This window comes from Spea bombifrons, chromosome 13 (assembly GCF_027358695.1).
Source record: "Spea bombifrons isolate aSpeBom1 chromosome 13, aSpeBom1.2.pri, whole genome shotgun sequence".
In the NCBI taxonomy this organism is placed as follows: Eukaryota; Metazoa; Chordata; class Amphibia; order Anura; family Pelobatidae; genus Spea; species Spea bombifrons.
In genome coordinates, this window is record NC_071099.1 from 7,484,149 (window position 1) to 7,502,767 (window position 18,619).

General features: G+C 39.2%; 1 protein-coding gene across 1 annotated transcript in view; it reads right to left on the minus strand.

The window, feature by feature from the left end:
* LOC128471931 (membrane primary amine oxidase-like) overlaps window positions 1–17,336 on the minus strand; it is a 50,022-nt gene extending 32,686 nt beyond the window's left edge. The window contains exon 1 of the mRNA XM_053453928.1: window positions 15,662–17,336. Within this exon, the coding sequence (XP_053309903.1) occupies window positions 15,662–17,246 (1,585 nt within the window). The 5' untranslated portion in view covers window positions 17,247–17,336. The remainder of the gene's footprint in view (window positions 1–15,661) is intronic.
* Between the last annotated feature and the right edge of the window lie 1,283 nt (window positions 17,337–18,619).

Below are 18,619 nucleotides of genomic sequence, written 5' to 3' on the forward strand. Positions count from 1 at the left end.
AATGTATTTATTTATATATGTTCCTTTGTATGTTTATAATAAAAATATTACAAAAAAAAAAAACTAAATGAGAGAGAGAAAAAAATTACAGCTAAACCCAAGCACCACTAAAATGTTAACAGCCCTGGTCACAAAGGGTACAAAAAGCAGGCTGGTTCTTAAGGAGGTTAAACTTTATCAAACATTAGAAAAAATATATATATAATACAGATTTGGTCATTATGGCATCATATCTTGCGACATGTTGTTTAATAGATCTCAAGTCAACCACTAATGAAAAGATAAACCCTCCAGATTGTAAGATTGCTTGAGCAGGGCCCTGCTCACCTATTGTTTCTGTAAGTGAAATTGTTATGTTATATACTAATTGTTATGTCCTGTCTACGTATTGTAGAACGCTACAGAATATAGGTTTTCTAATCACTAAACAATGTTAGCTGAAATACTGTTTAAAGCAATGTATAACAAAATGTCAAAAAATGGCATAGCACTCAAAGGGCTAAAAAATGTAAAATTGTACTCAGTTACCATGATAATGGTAATATAAGGCTTTATATATGACTCTCCTGTAAATTGTGAGTTATTTAGAGTGCATTTTTAGATATCTAGGATGAATCCTGAAGAATACTTATGTGCTGATTTATCAAAGTTATGTCTAAAGTGCAATAGTTGTCAGTAAATAAATTATGTATCAAGAGGACATTTTTAACATGAATTAAATCCCGTGACTATTTACTTATCTTATATGTGATTATCCTATACTTCCATAATCCCTAAAGAATGTTAAGTGTATAATCTGGTTACTGTGATATTTTTTTTTAAGAAAGTGTGCCATAAAAACCATAAACCCCTACTGGCCTGGTCTCTCCCAATTTCCAAATTGCGGATACCATATAGCCCTCCTAGGCGCCAGTAAGGTGACCAGAAACCGCCAGCCGCCACACCAGCACAGGACACCTGAGACTGGTGACGCACCCCTACTATAGCAAGTGCCTTACAGTACAGTTGGTATAACTAGTGGAATCCAAGCCCATGCCCACACCTCATCCTTCTTTATTCATCCAGATGTATCAATGTACACACTTCATTCAACACTAAAATACAGTAGGATATTGCACACTGGAACATATCCAAAGTATCGCTCAAATGCTGCTGGAAATCAAGGGAAGCCTCAACTGTTAGGATAACATGAACCTGATCCCAAATAATCATCCTGACTCTATCCACTACAACTCTACTCTAACTACACATAGTGGCTCATACCATTTATATCTCCGATTACCTCTGCCCTTGTCTTTTACAGTAGTGGTAAGCGGACTAGACGCTTCAACTCTAGTGTTGAAAGCACCACAACATCTACCTAATGAACAAAAGTCCAACATACGTCACCTGCTACACCAAGAACCTATTAAAAAGCAAAACACCATAAGCCACACCTCATTCAAAAGCCAACACAAAAGCCTACGATAATATTAACCTTGTAGCACTTGTATGTAGGGCTGCAACTAACGATTATTTTCATAATCGATTAGTTGGCCAATTATTTTTTTGATTAATCTGGTAAAAAAAACAATATGCAAATTTTTCATTTATTTAAAATAAAAACGTATATTTTACAATGGCATTTCACGATTTGCCTTATTTTACTGACATAATAATTAAAGCTATATTTTAACAAGAACCCAAAAAATACCAAAAAAGCTTTACTAGTAAATATTCATGTAAACTATTTTTGCCCAGTTATGCACATCTCACCCCCAGCTTGCCTCTCTGTCCCAGAAATGCCTTATACCCCCTATATGCTACTCTGCCCCTATATATGCCTTATACCCTCCTATATGTCAGAGATGCCACTGTGCCCCCTTATACCTCCTATATGCCACTCTGTCCCCTGATATGCCTTATACCCCTCCTGATATGCCTTATAGCCCCCTATATGCCACTGTGCCCCCCTGATATGCCTTATAGCCCCATATATGCCACTGATATGCCACTGTGCCCCGATATGCCTTATAGCCCCGATATGCCACTGTGCCCCCCTGATATGCCTTATAGCTCCCTATATGCCTTTTACCCTTGATATGCCACCATGCCCCCTGATATGTATTTTACCCTTGATATGCCACTATGCCCCCTGATATGCCTTTTACCTCCTCCAGATATGCCACTCTGCCTCCCTGAAATTCATTACACACCCATACACCACTCTGCTACCCTGAAATTCCTTATACCCCCCATACACCACTATAACTCACCCATACACCACTCTGCCTCCTCCCCTCTCCCATACACCACTCTGCCTCACTCCCGACTCCCTGGTGTTTTGTGAACCTCTGTTGCTGACAGGCGCTTTCACTGGAGCTTCATAGAAGCCCCAGCGGAAGTGAAGTGGAGTAACGGAGGCTGTCTGTGCGCATTGCGCAGACCCCCACCAGATGACAGAGAGGATGATCCTCTGCAGGAGACCTCGATTCTCTGTCAGCCAGTGGGGGTCTGCACGATGTGCACAGACAGCCTCCTTTACTCCTCTTCACTTCCACTGGGGCTTCTACATCATGTGATGCTGGTGCTGCATCGTAGAAGCCCCAGCGGAAGTGGAGAGGAGAGGCGGAAGTTTTCTCTGACACCCACCAGCTGACAGTGAGGGGAATCCAGGTCCCCTGCAGCGTTGTGGGGGATCTGGATTCTAGTGTTATAATCCAATCTCTATTTGAGGTCGGATTATATAGATTATATAGGCATTTGCTCTGAAAGAAAACTCTGAGTTGTTGCAGCCCTACTTGTATGGGCATTTACCTGTCTCTGCATTTTTACCGTCTCGACGCTATCAATATCTCATGGGAAAAAAAGTCTTACCAAACCTGAGTGCAAATAAAAAGAAGCTGTTTTAAGCAGCCCAGAAACAGCAAAATCATACCAGCATCCAAGATGCTCTGATAGTAGCCCTTTACTCTGTCTCACTAGCTCTCTCCTATTCATATGAAACCACAACGCACAACCCAAACTCCCCAAAACCAAGCATTTTAATCTATATGACATAAACTAGAGTATTACCAAATCTTTGAGAACTTGCTACCAACAATTTGCATAGTCTATGAAATTATTATTATCTTTTATTTATATAGCTCCAACAATTTAAGCAGCGCTTAGTACAATACATATATTCAAGGGGTATGACAAGACGAGAACTGACAAACTAAGACAAACCGAAACATTAGGTGGACATGGCCCTGCTCGCAAGCTTACAATCTTGAGGTGAAATTAGTTGATTACCAGGCCTCTCCGTCAAGTTAATTAAACCAAGCTCACTCTCCACCCGTGTCCTGCACCCATTTCATGTCTCCGGTGCCAGAGGCTTCAATTTGACTTTAATATACTATACCCACATGATGCGCTCTAAAAGAAACACCCTAGACAGTGAGAATTCCAGTCCATAGAGCTATTAAGGTAATATATATTAACTTATTATAAAAAAAATATGTATAAAATGTCAAAATGATTCCTTGATTGCTAGCTCCACTGCATTAAAAGAACACAATCTAAAATCCATACTAAGGAGAACCAGAGACACCACTGTGTGTGGGGATTACTGCCCATACAAAGAATGCTTCCATGCTTATTGTGTCTGACTCAACTAAAAGTATTCCATCTAAATCTGGAAACCGGTTTCCCTGTCAGTTTCTGAATGGCCCAAAGTACCGTATTTGCTCGATTATAAGACGACCCCGATTATAAGACGACCCCCCAAAATCAAAATATTAATTTAGGAAAAAAACAAAAAGCCTGAATATAAGACGACCCTATAGGAAAAAAAGTTTTACCAGTAAATATTAATTCATGTAAATATATTTTTTAAATTTCCTTTTATTTGCCAACCTGCCCCCCCCAGTTATGCCACTCTGCCCCCAGAAATGCTTTATACCCCCCCCTATTTGCCAGTCTGCCCCATGATATGCCTTATACCCCTATATGCCACTCTGGCATATAGGGGGTTAAAAGGCATATAGGGGGTTAAAATGCATTTCTGGAGGTATATATGCATATCATGGGGCTGAGTGGCATATAGGGGGTTAAAATGCATTTCTGGAGGTCCAGAAATGCATTTTAACCCCCTATATGCCCCTCAGCCCCATGATATGCCTTTTAACCCAGCATGTACTGGCTGCCTTGGCTTGATAGGAGTGTGATTGCTGCTAGCAGCAATCACACTCCTATCAAGCCAAGGCAGCCAGTACATGCTGGAACCTGGGGATGATAGTAGTGGGATTACAGCCTCCCTATGCCATGCTACAACCCCTCTTACACATCCATGCTATCACACACAAACACACATTCACAAACATTTAAATACTCATTCATTCCATTAATCACACATACTTCACACATTAATCACACATACTTACCCAAAAAACCTCCCCCACCCCCTTACCTGAACTGCAGATCTCTCACTCGAAGACTTCTGCAGGGGACCGGCTGTACCAGCAACTTCTCTGGCCCCGCCCCCAGAGGAGGGAGGGGGAGATAGAGTTCTGTGAGGAAGCTACAAGCTTCCTGTCCTCCTGCTTCTAACGGAAGAGACGCTGCTCGCGACCGGTAAGCAGCATGGCCCCAGCCATTTTTTTGGGGTCTGATTAGAAGACGACCCCGATTATAAGACGAGGGGTATTTTTCAGAGCATTTGCTCTGGAAAAAACCTCGTCTTATAATCGAGCAAATACGGTACTTTAATATTCTATAATCTTTAAAGAAATATATACCTTTATGACTATATTTGGTACTGATGAACATTTACACCAAATTAATTAAACAGCATCACTGAATACTAAAGAGAGCTAAACTCAGAGCAATTACTCTATAAACTGCAAGAACTGGTGAATACTACCTCACACCGCTTGCATGAAAACCCATCATAATCTACTAAAGAATACAGAAAATGAAACGCCAGCTCAGGCCATATGTTTACAGACTGTAAGGCACTCTTTGAAGATAAAGGAGTAAAAATGTTTGGTTTATTTGGATGCTTGATCCCGTATTAACAATATATATATATATATATATATATATATATATATATATATATATATATATATATATATATATGAAAAAATATATTCAAAAGTATATATAAAAATAGAAAATATACAATAAATAACATACCAGCCTTAAGGACAGAGAAACTGCTTAACGTATTTTGCACCGAATTTGCTTTATCATTTGTCCAGGGAAGTCATAAATAAACCTCCCCATTTCCCATAATATTATCTGCCATGGCTTTGTCTAAGATTCTGTTATAAATCTTGAATTATTTAAAGTGCCATTTCTAATAAAGTATATTTGTGTATTGATATATTAAAGTGGTGAATTCTACTACCACCCTTTATCAAACTTTGTGGTAATAATTTATTTTGTGTTTTTTTATCACAAAAGTTGCACTTATGGTATGGATTTACCTAGCAACCTAACTCTGTTGCGGTGCCGGCATGTCATGTTGAGCGCCGGAATATGATGTCATATTTTGGCGCTCATCAGTGAAGCAGCGGCAGAGAAGGAAGCAGCAGCAGAGCAGGAAGACGGATGGTAAGTCCAAAACCGTTAACTACCATATTTGTTCGATTATAAGACGAGGTTTTTCCAGAGCAAGTGCTCTGAAAAATACTCCTCGTCTTATAATCGGGGTCGTCTTATAATCAGACCTCAACTAGGTCTGACTATGAGACTAAGATCCAGATCCCCCGCAGCAATGCAGGGGACCTGGATCCTCCTGCCCCCCCCCAATTTACCGGTACTTCTGAGTCCCCGGTGCTTAGTCCGGGCAGCGTGTAGAGCTCTACTCGATTTGCGTAGAGCTCTACACGCTGTCCGGACTACACACCGGGGACTCAGAAGCTCCGGTAAGTTTGGAGGAGGGAGGGGGAGTGTTAAATGGGGGGCATAAGGCATTTCTGGAGGCAGAGTGCTCTGTGAAATGTCTTTTAACCCCCTTAATGCCACTCTGCCTCCAGAAATGCCTTTTAACCCTCTATATGCCAGTCTGCCTCCTGAAATGCCTTATACCTCCCTATATGCTACTCTGCCCCATAATATGCCTTTTAACCCCCTAAATGCCAGAGTGGCATATTGGGGTATAAGGCAATTCTGGAGGGCACATAGGGGGTCAAAAGGCATATCATGGGGCACAGTGGCATTTAGAGGGTTAAAAGGCATATCATGGATCACAGTGGCATATAGGGGGTATAAGGCATTTCTGGGGCAGATAGATGTGCATAACTGGGGGGGGCAGGTTGAAAAAAAGGAAATAAAAACAAACTATTTTTCTCAATCATAGCTTTTGTTAAAAAAAAATTGTTCACATAGTTTACATGAATTAACATTTACTGGTAAAACTTTTTTCCTATAGGGTCATGTTATATTCAGGCTTTTTCTTTTTTTTCATAAATTAATATTCAGATTTTGGGGGGTCGTCTTATAATCAGGGTCGTCTTATAATCGAGCAAATATGGTACAAAGGGGGAGAGGGTAGATAGTGAGAAACGAGGGAGAGGGGGTAGATAGAGGGGGTAGATAGAGTTGGGTAGATAGTGTGAAGGGAGGGAGAGGGGTAGTTAGTTAGAGGGGGTAGATAGAGGTGGTTAGATAGTGTGAAGGGAGGGGGGGGGTAGATAGTGAGAAGGGAGGGAGAGGGGGTAGATAGTGAGATGGGTTAGATAGTGAGAAGGAAGGTGGAGGGGGTAGATAGGGAGAAGGGAGGTGGAGGGGATAGATAGGAAAAAGGGAGGGAGAGGGGGTAGATAGTGAGAAGGGAGGGAGAGGGGGATAGATAGTGAAAAGGGGGAAAGGTAGATAGTGAGAAAGAGGGTAGTAAGTATATTGGAATAAATAGTGAGAATGAGCGAGAGAATAAATTAATGTATGGATGCATTGTGTGAATGAGTGAGAGAATGAATGAATGTGTGGATAAATTGTCTGAATGAGGTCGATAATTAATAAGTTTGTGAGTTTGTGCATTAATGAATGTGTAAATTTGTGTGAATGAGTGAGAGAATAAATGATTGTGTGAATTAATTATGTGAATGAAAGTGTGAATTAGTGAGTGACTGTAAAAGTGTTTGTGTGTGTGATAGATGTATAATTGATTTGTGGAAAGGCAAAGATGTGAGATTTTTTTTATGGACAGGTAAATGCTGCATTTTCAGTTTCAGTCCAGAATTTTCATTTTGGTGCACCCCTAAACCAGACAATGAAGTGGTAGGCTTAGTATATAGTAAAAGGAGTTATGCTGCACTATTATCAATGTCTGGCTCAATGTATAGTGATAGGGATTACGCTGTACCACCGTCAATGTCTGCCTCAGTGTTAGGTGTTATGCTGTACCCTCGTACATGTCTGCCTCAGTATATAGTGATAAGTGTTATGCTGTACCCCCGTCAATGTCTGCCTCAGTATATAGTGATAGGTGTAATGCTGTACCCCGTCAATGTCTGCCTCGGTATATAGTGATTAGTGTTATGCTGTACCACTATCAATGTCTGCCTCAGTATATAGTGGTAGGTGTTATGCTGTACCACCGTCAATGTCTGCCTCAGTATATAGTGGCAGGTGTTATGCTGTACCACCGTCAAAGTCTGCCTCAGTATATAATGATAACAGTAATGCTGTACCACCTTCAATGTCTGCGCCAGTATATAACGATAGAAGCTATGCAGTTTTAAAGTGTTTGTGGGTGGGGTGCCACATACAGGATCCGCCCCAGGTGCCAAATACTCTAGGTATGCCCCTGGTTCAGCAACATCTTTTGATTACTGTGGTAACACCCTTGGATGGGTTTTTCTGGTGTTTGGGCCTAAAAGGCCACATTTGGGAAGGGTGCTTTTTTCCCCAATTTGGTCAGTCTGTGCCTATGCCCTATCTTTGAACCCAGCCACTCCAATTTACCCCATCAAACCATCAAAGTAGACACCCCTTGGGTATTTTATTTCAACTCTTTCCTTGTCAAGATTTTTGGGAAGATACAGCGCTCATTTTAGCACTTGCTTATAATAATAAACTTTAAACTTGATCTATTTACTTGCATGGTTGAATACAAAGGAGAGCCAGAGTTCTCAAGAGGGTCTGGGGAGAAACTCTAGAGGGGCGAGTGATCTCCAAGTAGGAATATTCCTTTATGTTGAACCCCAAACATACAAGATCATATTTCTACTGCCTTCAACAGACTCTCGCACCGGGGCCCTGAGGTTTCTAGTTACGCCCCTGGTTTAGGTGCTTTAACAGCAAATTTAGTCACATGGTTCAAATACATTGATGACATATTTTTGATTTGGGATGGAATACAAAACAGACGTCCCTCGATTTATGTACATGTTCTGAATAAAATTAATCTAAATATTAAATTTATATGCGAGATCCAGCAGGGTCAAATCCGTTTCCTGGACCTTTTGGTCATGAAATATACAGTGGGACATCTTAAAACAACAGTCTACTGTAGACCAACCATCATGCCACGAACCTTAAAAAAGGTATTCCTACTGGCCAGTGTCTTAGATTATGTAGAAACGTTACCAATACTGACAATTTTCATATGAAACCCAATAACCTGAGACGGTTTCGTGCAAGAGGGTTTCCGCATAAAATGTTACTGTTGTGGCAGATGCAGAGCCTGCCCCTTTGTCAGGCCTACCTCAAGGAGGGATCCAGAGCCTGACCTCGGGAGGGGTACTCACATTAACACACACACCCAGACACTCAAACTAACACAACCAATCTCACACACATACTAACATACCCAGACATGCACATATTAACATCACCAAATACATATGTTCACACACAAAAAAAAAAAAAACCCACGCACTCAGAAACATACCTAAAGTGACATGTTCACACAATAAAATAACCACATACACAGACTAACATACCCAGAAAAGACCCATGATCACATAATAGACAATACTATTGACTCACATGTGAGACATACTGTATACTACTTTGTTCTAACAAATAAACCTATTTAAGAAGACTTAGAAACCGTGGTCTTGATTGCTGTTTTGGTCACTGAAAAGTTTATATATTTAAGACAAGTATCTAATAAATTGGTGAGCCAGTCAGGAGTCAGTGTTATATATACGGAGAACGTCTACTGTAAGTTTCTTTTAGCATGTTCCGTTTTCAAACAAAAGGGTTCAAATTATCTGGCTAAAGAACCTAGCAGCGACCATAGAGAGTGATTCAACAACACCAGACCACGTGGTGAGAAGGAAAGATCATTCCAGAAGCAAAAGTGTGCTGTGCTGATTGAAGTCAGCAACTGACTTTCTATGGTATGGGTTTTATTGATACTTTTCCCCCTGCAAGTAAACTTGAATATAAGTGTGTTCCTTATACTGCTAGTGACTCATCCACATCTACCAGACAAGCCAGAAGGCTTGTTTTTTCCCCAGAAACCTCATGGTGCTGCCACAACCACAAGTAATTCTGGGTAGGTGAATGCAAATAAGGTCAACAATGATCACCTTTTGCCTCAATATCCACTTTATAGATGGATCCCTTTAAGGGAAAATGTCCCCTGGGCAAGCCTTTAGACAGAACCCGGGTTAAGAGGTGCAGTAGCCAGATCACCACTCATGGACAGCTGTTTTGTCCTTAATGGGACTCGCCAGCATGAGGTTGTGATACTGGCTAACTATTTGAGGCTTGGAGAAGCACAAGAAATACCAATAACAAAAGTTATGGCGGGTAAAGGTGAAGGAAACCCCTTCAACCTAAAATTAAGGGGTAGTAGAACTATTATTAAACACTCATCCACATCTACCAGACAAGCCAGAAGGCTTGTTTTTATTAAATGGATATAGAGGCAAAAGGTGATCATTGTTGACCTTATTTGCATTCGCCTACCCAGAATTCCTTGTGGTTGTGGCATCAATATGGGTTTTCTGGGGGAAAAACAAGCCTTCTGACTTGTCTGGTAGATGTGGATGTGTCACAAACCGAGTACACAGGTAGGACAGGAGTCCAGGTGCAGGGGATACTACAGACAGGCGGAAAGAAACGAACAACAGACTGATTACGTTGATATGCTCTGTATTGCAGATGATGGTAAAACAACAAATACAAGTTGTAGCCCGCTGGTGGGCAGGTTTATAAGGGCTGTGTACTCCAGGAAATAAGGTGCAGCTGGACATGCCAATCAGGTCTGAGTCCTGCAGAGTGACAAGGGCGCCACTTGTGGTTGGTAAAGAAAATGAGCAGCACAGAGTTTCAAACAATTCCAGACAGCGAAGGGTGAAACGTTACAGGATGAGTGTTTAATTACTACCCCTTAATTTTAGGTGGAAGGGTTTTCCATCACCTTTACCCGCCATAACTTTTGTTATTGGCATGATTTATGGCATTTGCATGTGAAGATGCAAATAATAAGATAAATACAAAGTTATTTTCTATGAATAAGAACGATAAAGATTTTCAAAACATTAGTTGCTGGTGGTGAGAATCTGACTAATAATGTTAGTCAAAGCTAATTTCAAAGTAATCACATGGTTAAAAGAGAGATGCACAATGTGTATGCAATAGAAAAGGAATGTCCCAAGTGTGAATTAACAGAAGAGATTTCTGATTTGTCAGATTGTTTGGAAATAAAGAATTTGTTCATTTCAAAGTTGCAGAAAGACTTAAAAATAGCTTGTGCAATCACAAGGGAAGATAAGCAAAGCCATAGTTTAATGCCAGAAAATGCAGAGGATGACCCAGAGGTCAGTTCAGCACAGGAATTACAGAGAACAAAATTTAAGAACAAAACAGCCAAATTAAAGTTACAACTCTAGTTGATGAAATTAATTAAAGAATTAATCTTGATGCATTTAGTGATGCAGACGTATTTGAATCAAATACGAATAAGTATAATTTGTCAGATGAACAAAAGAATAGATTGTATAATATCCTATATATATATATATATATATAAGCAGAAGAGTGACAGCTCTGGTAAGCTGCCCCCTTGTTGAAGATGATGATATCATACATAGGACAGATAAAGCAATTGATTACATTTACAATGGGGAGTGCCAATCCAACTATTGAAGTATTAGAAAATCAGAAACCTGCCATTTCAGAAGATCCATTTGCTTTCCTACTGGGATTCGAGCAGGCGTACAGATTAGTTTTTAAAATTTCTGATGATTAATGTCTTGCTTCTATGATCCAAGGGTTTGTTAAAATGTTTAAATATCTGGATCCTACTAGTATAGCAATAGGTTCTGATATGCAAACACTTAAGGATGCTGCTGCCTTTATTGATGATAAACCAGAGAGAACGCAGATATGAAAGGGTTAAAATGAATTTGACCGCTATTAACAGAAAAAAATGTGCATTCCTTTAGTCCCCCTTCCCCTCCTCAGGAGTTTAACAAGAACCATATGCGGGCTGCCAGGGAAAACAAGTTTTGGAATAAACAGTCTCATATGTTTTTTGTTGTCTGCTTAGTGTGGAATCTTACATGCCGGAGGGAGCTCGCAAGATACCAAGCAGGGGGAATTGTTAGATTTGCCTCAGTGGATGCACAGGAACTTAATTCTATTTACAAAATATCTATTGTATATATTTTTTTTTACTAAAAAACATGTAGATATTTGCTTTCTCCAAGAAACCCATTGGAGACAAAAATATTTATTTATTTATTGATAGTAAACCAGAGAGAACGCAGACATGAAAGAGTTAAAATTAATGTGGCCACTATAAAGACAGGTTCTTACAAACACAGAAGGAAAATGGTGCATTCCTTGAATCCCCCTTTCCCTGCTCAGGAGTTTAACAAGACTCATCTGCGGGCTCCCAGGGAACACAAGTTTTGGAATAAAGAATTAATACGCTGTTTCTATTGCAAAAAAAAATGGAACATTTTATCAGACAATGTCGCAAATTGCTATATAATAAAAAATGAAAAGAGCAAGGAAAAGCTAATGAGTTTGTTTACAGTTTAGATCCAAAGATATAAGCTAACAGGGCTGTAACACTTCAAATATTTACTTTTCACTCTAATTATTAGGCAAATAAGGAAGCTTGACGTTGATACAGAAAAGTTGCCTAATTCAGAAAATACACACGTGTCGTTATAATACACAGATATATGTTGTTTCAGGACATATGGAGCTAGTAGAATTATTAGCTCTAATTCGTACTGTTTCCCTGCATTCTGTCTTCTATGAAGATTTCTGGAATAAGTTAATTTATTTATAAGAAAAATATATTTATGATTCCATCAGCATAAATATATGAACAACATTATACAGTGAAGGAAAAAATACTTGATCCCCTTCTGATTTTGTACATTTGCCTATTGACAAAGACATGATCAGTCTATAAATGAATATCGCATTTCAAAGAAGTTATAAATTGCTTTGCATTTTACTCAGTGAAATAACTATTTGAGATTAGAAGCACTCTCTTAAAGGGAGTGCTCCTAATCTCAGCTTGTTACCTGTAAAGATGACACCTGTCCACAGAAGCAATCTTTCAATCAGATTCCAAACTCTCCACCATGCCCAAGACCAAAGAGCTGTCTAAGGATTGTAGACCTACACAAGGCTGGAATGGGCTACAAGACCATCGCCAAGCAGCTTGGTGAGAAGGTGACAACAGTTGGTGCGATTATTCAAAAATGGAAGAAACTGGCATTCTCGGTCTGGGGCTCCATGCAAGATCTCACCTAGTGGAGTTTCAATGATCATGAGAACAGTGAAGAATCAGCCCAGAACTACATGGGAGGATCTTGTCAATAATCTCAAATCAGCTTGGACCATAGTCACCAAGAAAACAATTGGTAACTACGCCGTGAACGACTGAAATCCTGCAACGCCCACAAGGTCCCCCTTCAAAAGAAAGCCCATGTACAGGCCCATCTGAAGTTTGCCAATGAAGATCTGAATTATTTAGAGGAGAACTGGGTGAAAGTGTTGTGGTCAGATGAGACCTCGTAATTTGGCATCAACTCCAATAAACTCAAGGGGAATTCTCTGCTCTGGCAGCCAGCAAATGTCTGCTTGATGGACACAGACAACCCCACTAGTGCTTTGACCTCGGCCAGGGCTCTTATAACGGAACACCGGCATCACCTGACCTTCCGGTGCTCAGTCATAGAAGCGCCGGCAGAAGTGCCAGCAGTAGTGGGGGTCCGCCAACCTCCACCCGCTGCCCCCACCAGACACCGGGGAGTCAGAAGCACTGGTAAGTGGGGGGAGTTGTATATGAGGGGGCATAAGGCTTTTCTGGAGGCAGAGTGCCCCATGATATGCCTCCAGAAATTCCCTCCTCCTCTTTGAGAAATTGGCGGGCACAACGTGAAAACGAAGACGAACACGAAGAAACAAAGATTCTTTGTTTTGTGTGCCTTCGTTTTCATTTATACACTGCCATGTTCGTTTATTTTGTTATTTGTTTTAAACAATGAAAATGCAACATTTGTGTTTGTTTTCATGTTCTCATAAATACGAATGCACAAGTCTACTAATAATTATATAATTAGGTAGAGTTGCCATTATGCCCTCTGGTTGAAAGGCATTCCGAAAAGCCAGTATACTCAATTACGGAGGAACTGTACAGATTTAAAAGTTTATCTGCAACCGGCAGGTGCCTCCTCTGGTAGCTGTCCCTCATTGTTTGATGCCAAAGGAGCTCCCTGCCGGCAACCAATAGAGTCGCTCGGACCTTTAACTCCTGGCGCGGAAACTTGGCCTGGCGAGATCATTGGTCTCTCGGCTCTAGGAGTTGAAGGTGTCTTTGTGTACGTTTACCAGCCGCCATATTAGTTTATTTGGTATTCGCTTTGAACACCATTCATGCTCGTTTTCATGTTCTCCCAAATACGAATGCATAAGTCTTGGTTTTTTTTTTTTATACTATCAATCAAAACGATTTTAAAACGTTATAAGGCTCTTTTTCCGTGAAAATTCCATGGTTGTTTTTAGAGGGGTGCCAAATGTAAAAAAGAAACTAACCAAAAGTTACACTTAGATAATAAATATTAATAAAATGTGAGTAATTTTCTCACAAAAAAAATGTTTTTTTATGGATGTAAAATGTGGTCAGTGTGTAACAAAATCCAGAAAATATCCAATTACAGAAATGATGTTCATATACCAATGGCAAACATTTCAAAATATATCATCTCAAATGCAACAAGAAACCCAGAAGTAACTTTTACAAGTATAGTGGTTATAAAGAAGATTACGAGGGCGTTCAGTATATATTTAAATTTATGAGCATTTGCTGGAAGTTTTTTAGGGGGCTCCATTATATAGTGAAGACATTTACAAGATCCTTTGAAGCGCCTGCTAATGTTTGGACTACATGATGCTTATCAAAACCCAAAGGATACCAAAATTACTACACTATATACCTTTTTTCTTCTGTTTTATGTTTCCTTTTTTAAAAAATGATTTGGAGGACAATTTCAGACCATAAAGGTTATTATAACAAAAGGTTAATGAACAAGTACACTAATGTTATCAAATGAACCACTTTTTGTGTATTTTTATTTTAAGGTGTAATAAGGGGTTAGAAAGGTTCACTTGCTGCTGGTGAATGGGTAGAGGGCTATGTATGTTATTTTTTTACTCGACATGAATCTACAGGGTTCTCTCCTTATTTCCTGGCTCGATTGCCTTTTGATTTGCGTTTGGGAGTATCTTCAGATGGAACAAGTCAAACATCTCATTCTCAATATGTAAGGATGCTGAAGCAAAATCTACAGAACTTATGAGTTAGCTTCCTGAGCTGCTGACAGGATGAATGAGGATGAATGACTCCAAAATAAAATTCAGAGACATTAAGCCTAGGGATAAAGTTCTCTTCCGGAACCTGGGAGTTTCAGAAAACACTAGTATGCTGACTGATGGAGAGATACAGTGACTCATTGTGTTAGGTATTAGCAAAAAACAAAAGTCAGTGGAGTCAGGGGCGTACTTAGTGTATTCTGGCACCTGGGGCGGATCCTGTATGTGGCACCCCCACCCACTGAGCCTCATGGGAATTCAATTCAATGTGTTGGTTATTTTTAATACGCATGACAGTGCTGGTAAAAATGAAGCATGTTTTAAGTGGTGATGCAAACGTGACATTGTAAAGTGCATTTGCTTGTATCGGTGAGTTCCATGAGAGTGATGTAAAAAAAAAAAAAGTGTCCCTCTTTCACATTTTGAAATGTTGGGAGGTATGATTTATGCATGGAAATGGTTAAAATATCAGGATTTGAAATAACTTGCAGAAAAAAGCATAAAAACATTGGGTATTTCTAAACCTAGGACAAGTAGTAGAATCTATTTTGCATTTTTTTTCATTAGCTTTTTTGGATGAGTAAAAGATTTTTCTTAAAAAAGTGAGAAAAATTGGTCATTATATTTTATTATTTATTTTTATAGGAAATTAGATGATATGATCAAAAATGGTATGTGAAAAAAACAATATATAATTTGTGTGGGTATACTAAACGGGTAAGGAGAAAATTACTGCTGAACACTGCAAAAGTGTTAAAACAGCCTTGGTCCCAAAGGGTGCAAAAAATGAAAAACAGCCTGTTCCTTAAGGGGTTAAAATAGTTGCTGATGAGCTTGTGCCAGAATTCTTAATAGTTTATTCTAACACTGAAGACATTGACCCAATACAGAAGTTACTTACCTCCAACATCCAGATCAATCTTGTAATTAATAAAATGAGTGTGGATTGTTCCTAGAGTGTGTGGGCCAACTCGATTACCATAATCTTTTCCCCCTTCCACATAGAAAGATGAGCTTATGTATCCCGTGGCATAAACTTTTGTTTCAATAGCACCGTTCTGATAGAAGTTGAAGTCAAAGACATAATCATAGTTGCCCAAGGTAGCAATAGACCTTACAACTAGAACTGTGTTAGCTAAGCCTCCATAGTAATATGAACCGAGGCCTGATGAGTGGCGTCTAAGTGGAAGGCCTGAGTTATGTTCAAATATACAGATGGAATCCTTATTGCGTACCCATGTGTCTGAATCCAAATGATAATATGTGTCTACGTAGGTAGCAACATAAGGACAGTCAATTCCACGTACAAGCTGGTAGATAAAACGGCCAATTCCAAAGTGTCCATCCATGTACCTTGTTAACATCCCCGCTGGTGCATTTGATCCATAAATTGAGATGGCTTCTTGAATGCTCAATTCATACACTATTCTCTCACCCTTAAACCTTATGTCATATAATCTTAGTCCCGAGTTCACATTGACACCAAATGCAAGACTCCAGTGGTGGAATAAAACTTGATTATTTTTAACACTGTAACGTGGCCCGTGTGGCTCATACTGCATGGGGATGTCATATAATGCAGTTCTGTGGGATTTCATATAACCAATGTCATCTTTAGGCTGAGGTTTTCTCATTTCAACAACATTTAGTTTCCCGCTCCTATATTTATCTTCCAGTTCTCTAAAACTTTCAAAGTATTGGTCATTGTAGAATACTTTTTCTACTCTCCATTTGGTCCTATCCATGCTCTTGTGGTTTACCATCAGTTCCAATCCTACAGGGTGCAGATAGAATCCACTGCCATGGGTGTTAAAAAAAACAGCAAACCAAGTATCCCTGTCTCCAGATTTGTAACCCCGTGGAGCACTGGTTAAAAAATAGAAGTAATCACTATCAGAACCATCATATCCCAAAACATTTTTTAGAAATGTTGCTGCCTTGGGGAAATCAATACCAGTGATGTGTCTCATCAGTTGTTTATATTCGTTGCCAATCACTGGCCTTCGGTAGTAAGGAAGTTGACTTTTATATTTTTGAAAAGTAACATCTTTTCTGTATGCCAGTTTTGGAATAGGTCCTACCACATACTCTTTAACTTCAGGTTCTTTTTTGCTTCCAAAATAAACCACAACCAATGCCTCTCTTTTAGGTTTTGACCCACCTTTATCCAAATATTGAAGGACATCTTGCTTTTTGGGGAGCTGGAGTTGCACAGAGTATATGCAATTTGAATTAGGTTCAGCCTTGGAGATGTCCACAAAATCTTCATTGAAGTCCTTCTTGATGTACTCCACCACCTTAGTAAGTTCCTCAGGGGTTAAATCTGCAAAAACCAAGCTATCCTCGTTGTGTTTCAGTTGTAAAGACTTCTCTGTTTCGGGTCCACAGATTTTGTGTTGAATTTTTATAAATATTATCATTCCTATAACTGTTGATAAAACAACAGCAAGACATACTGACCAAATTATCAGATTTTTTTTCTCCATGATTGTGCCCCAGAATAACTCACTGTGTTCCACTTTAACAGTTAGGCTTAGAACAAAAACTGCTGCAAATTCTCAGTTTAACATGAAGGATTGTAAAAGGAAATGGGAAAACTTGTAGAAAGGGGAGGGATAATGGTTTTTGTGTTTCAGAGGGGAAATATATAATCTGTGTTAGATGGTTAACCCTACACGATCTAGAAACCCAGCTTCCCAAGAAATGCTAATCATGTTTTAGAGCTAAGTTAAAGCATTAAGGAATTAATTTGAGATAGATGTGCCGGTTATTAAATGTGCTGTCACACAAAAACATTAAATGAGCTCAAAATACATAACCATATGTCATTTTACTCAGTCATCTAAAGATTTAATCACATTAAGACAACATACAAACATTTAAGAAATCATTGTAGTTTCTATGGCAACAAACTTTCAATATCTGCTTTTTTGTCACAAGACAAACGTGTTATACCCTATTTTTTCAGGAAGGGTGGGGAATACTGGTTTAAAGTGCCACAAGCATTAACATAGATTTTGAAATTTTTTAGAATACACATTGTAGACACTGAAAATAGGCTTTAATCGACGAAAAAACCATATTAGAATGTTTTGAATTTTAACTTTGTTTAGTTATTCAACAGATTTGTGCACAGAGAGCAAACATCTATTGGGACAATTTTTTGTTTTATGTTTGACGCATTCTATTTTGGACAACAAAATTTGCTTCAAGACTATTTAGTTTAGATTTTGCACAATATTTTAGTTCTGTGACACCTTCTTAAATCCAGAGTAGGTTTTTGAAATGCGGTGCCACCACTCCCTGCTGCAGCAGCACTACACAAATGGGAAGATACAGCCAGAAGAATGCTATGGGACAGAATTTTAACAAAAATGATACCAATTATTAAAAAAATGCTCAGCAGGTATTAGAAGTACAGGCATACTGGGACCTTTTTTGACCTCCCCCGGGTTAGCCCCCCCATATTAAGAATTTTTACAAAAGATCATTGCATTTGTTAGATCTTTGTTAGATCAGGTTTGATCAACTGTTTTTTTTTCATTAGATCTACTCTAAAATAGGCAATATTAACAATTTTTTTCAGGGGGGGCTAACCCGTAGCCAGCCCCTCCTCAACAAATTTCAACCAAATGTTACTGATTATGATAGCTCTGCATTAGATCAGGTTTGATTTGTTAGATCTAGTCTAATTAGTGAGATATTGCATATTTAATGAGGGGGGCTGGCCCCCCTCAACTGAAATTTGGATTTTCTTTATGGATTTTGGTAGATATTCGTTAGATCCGGTTAGATCAACATTTTTTTTTCGTTAGATCTATCATGCAGGAGGCGGTATTCACAATCCTATTTTGTGTGC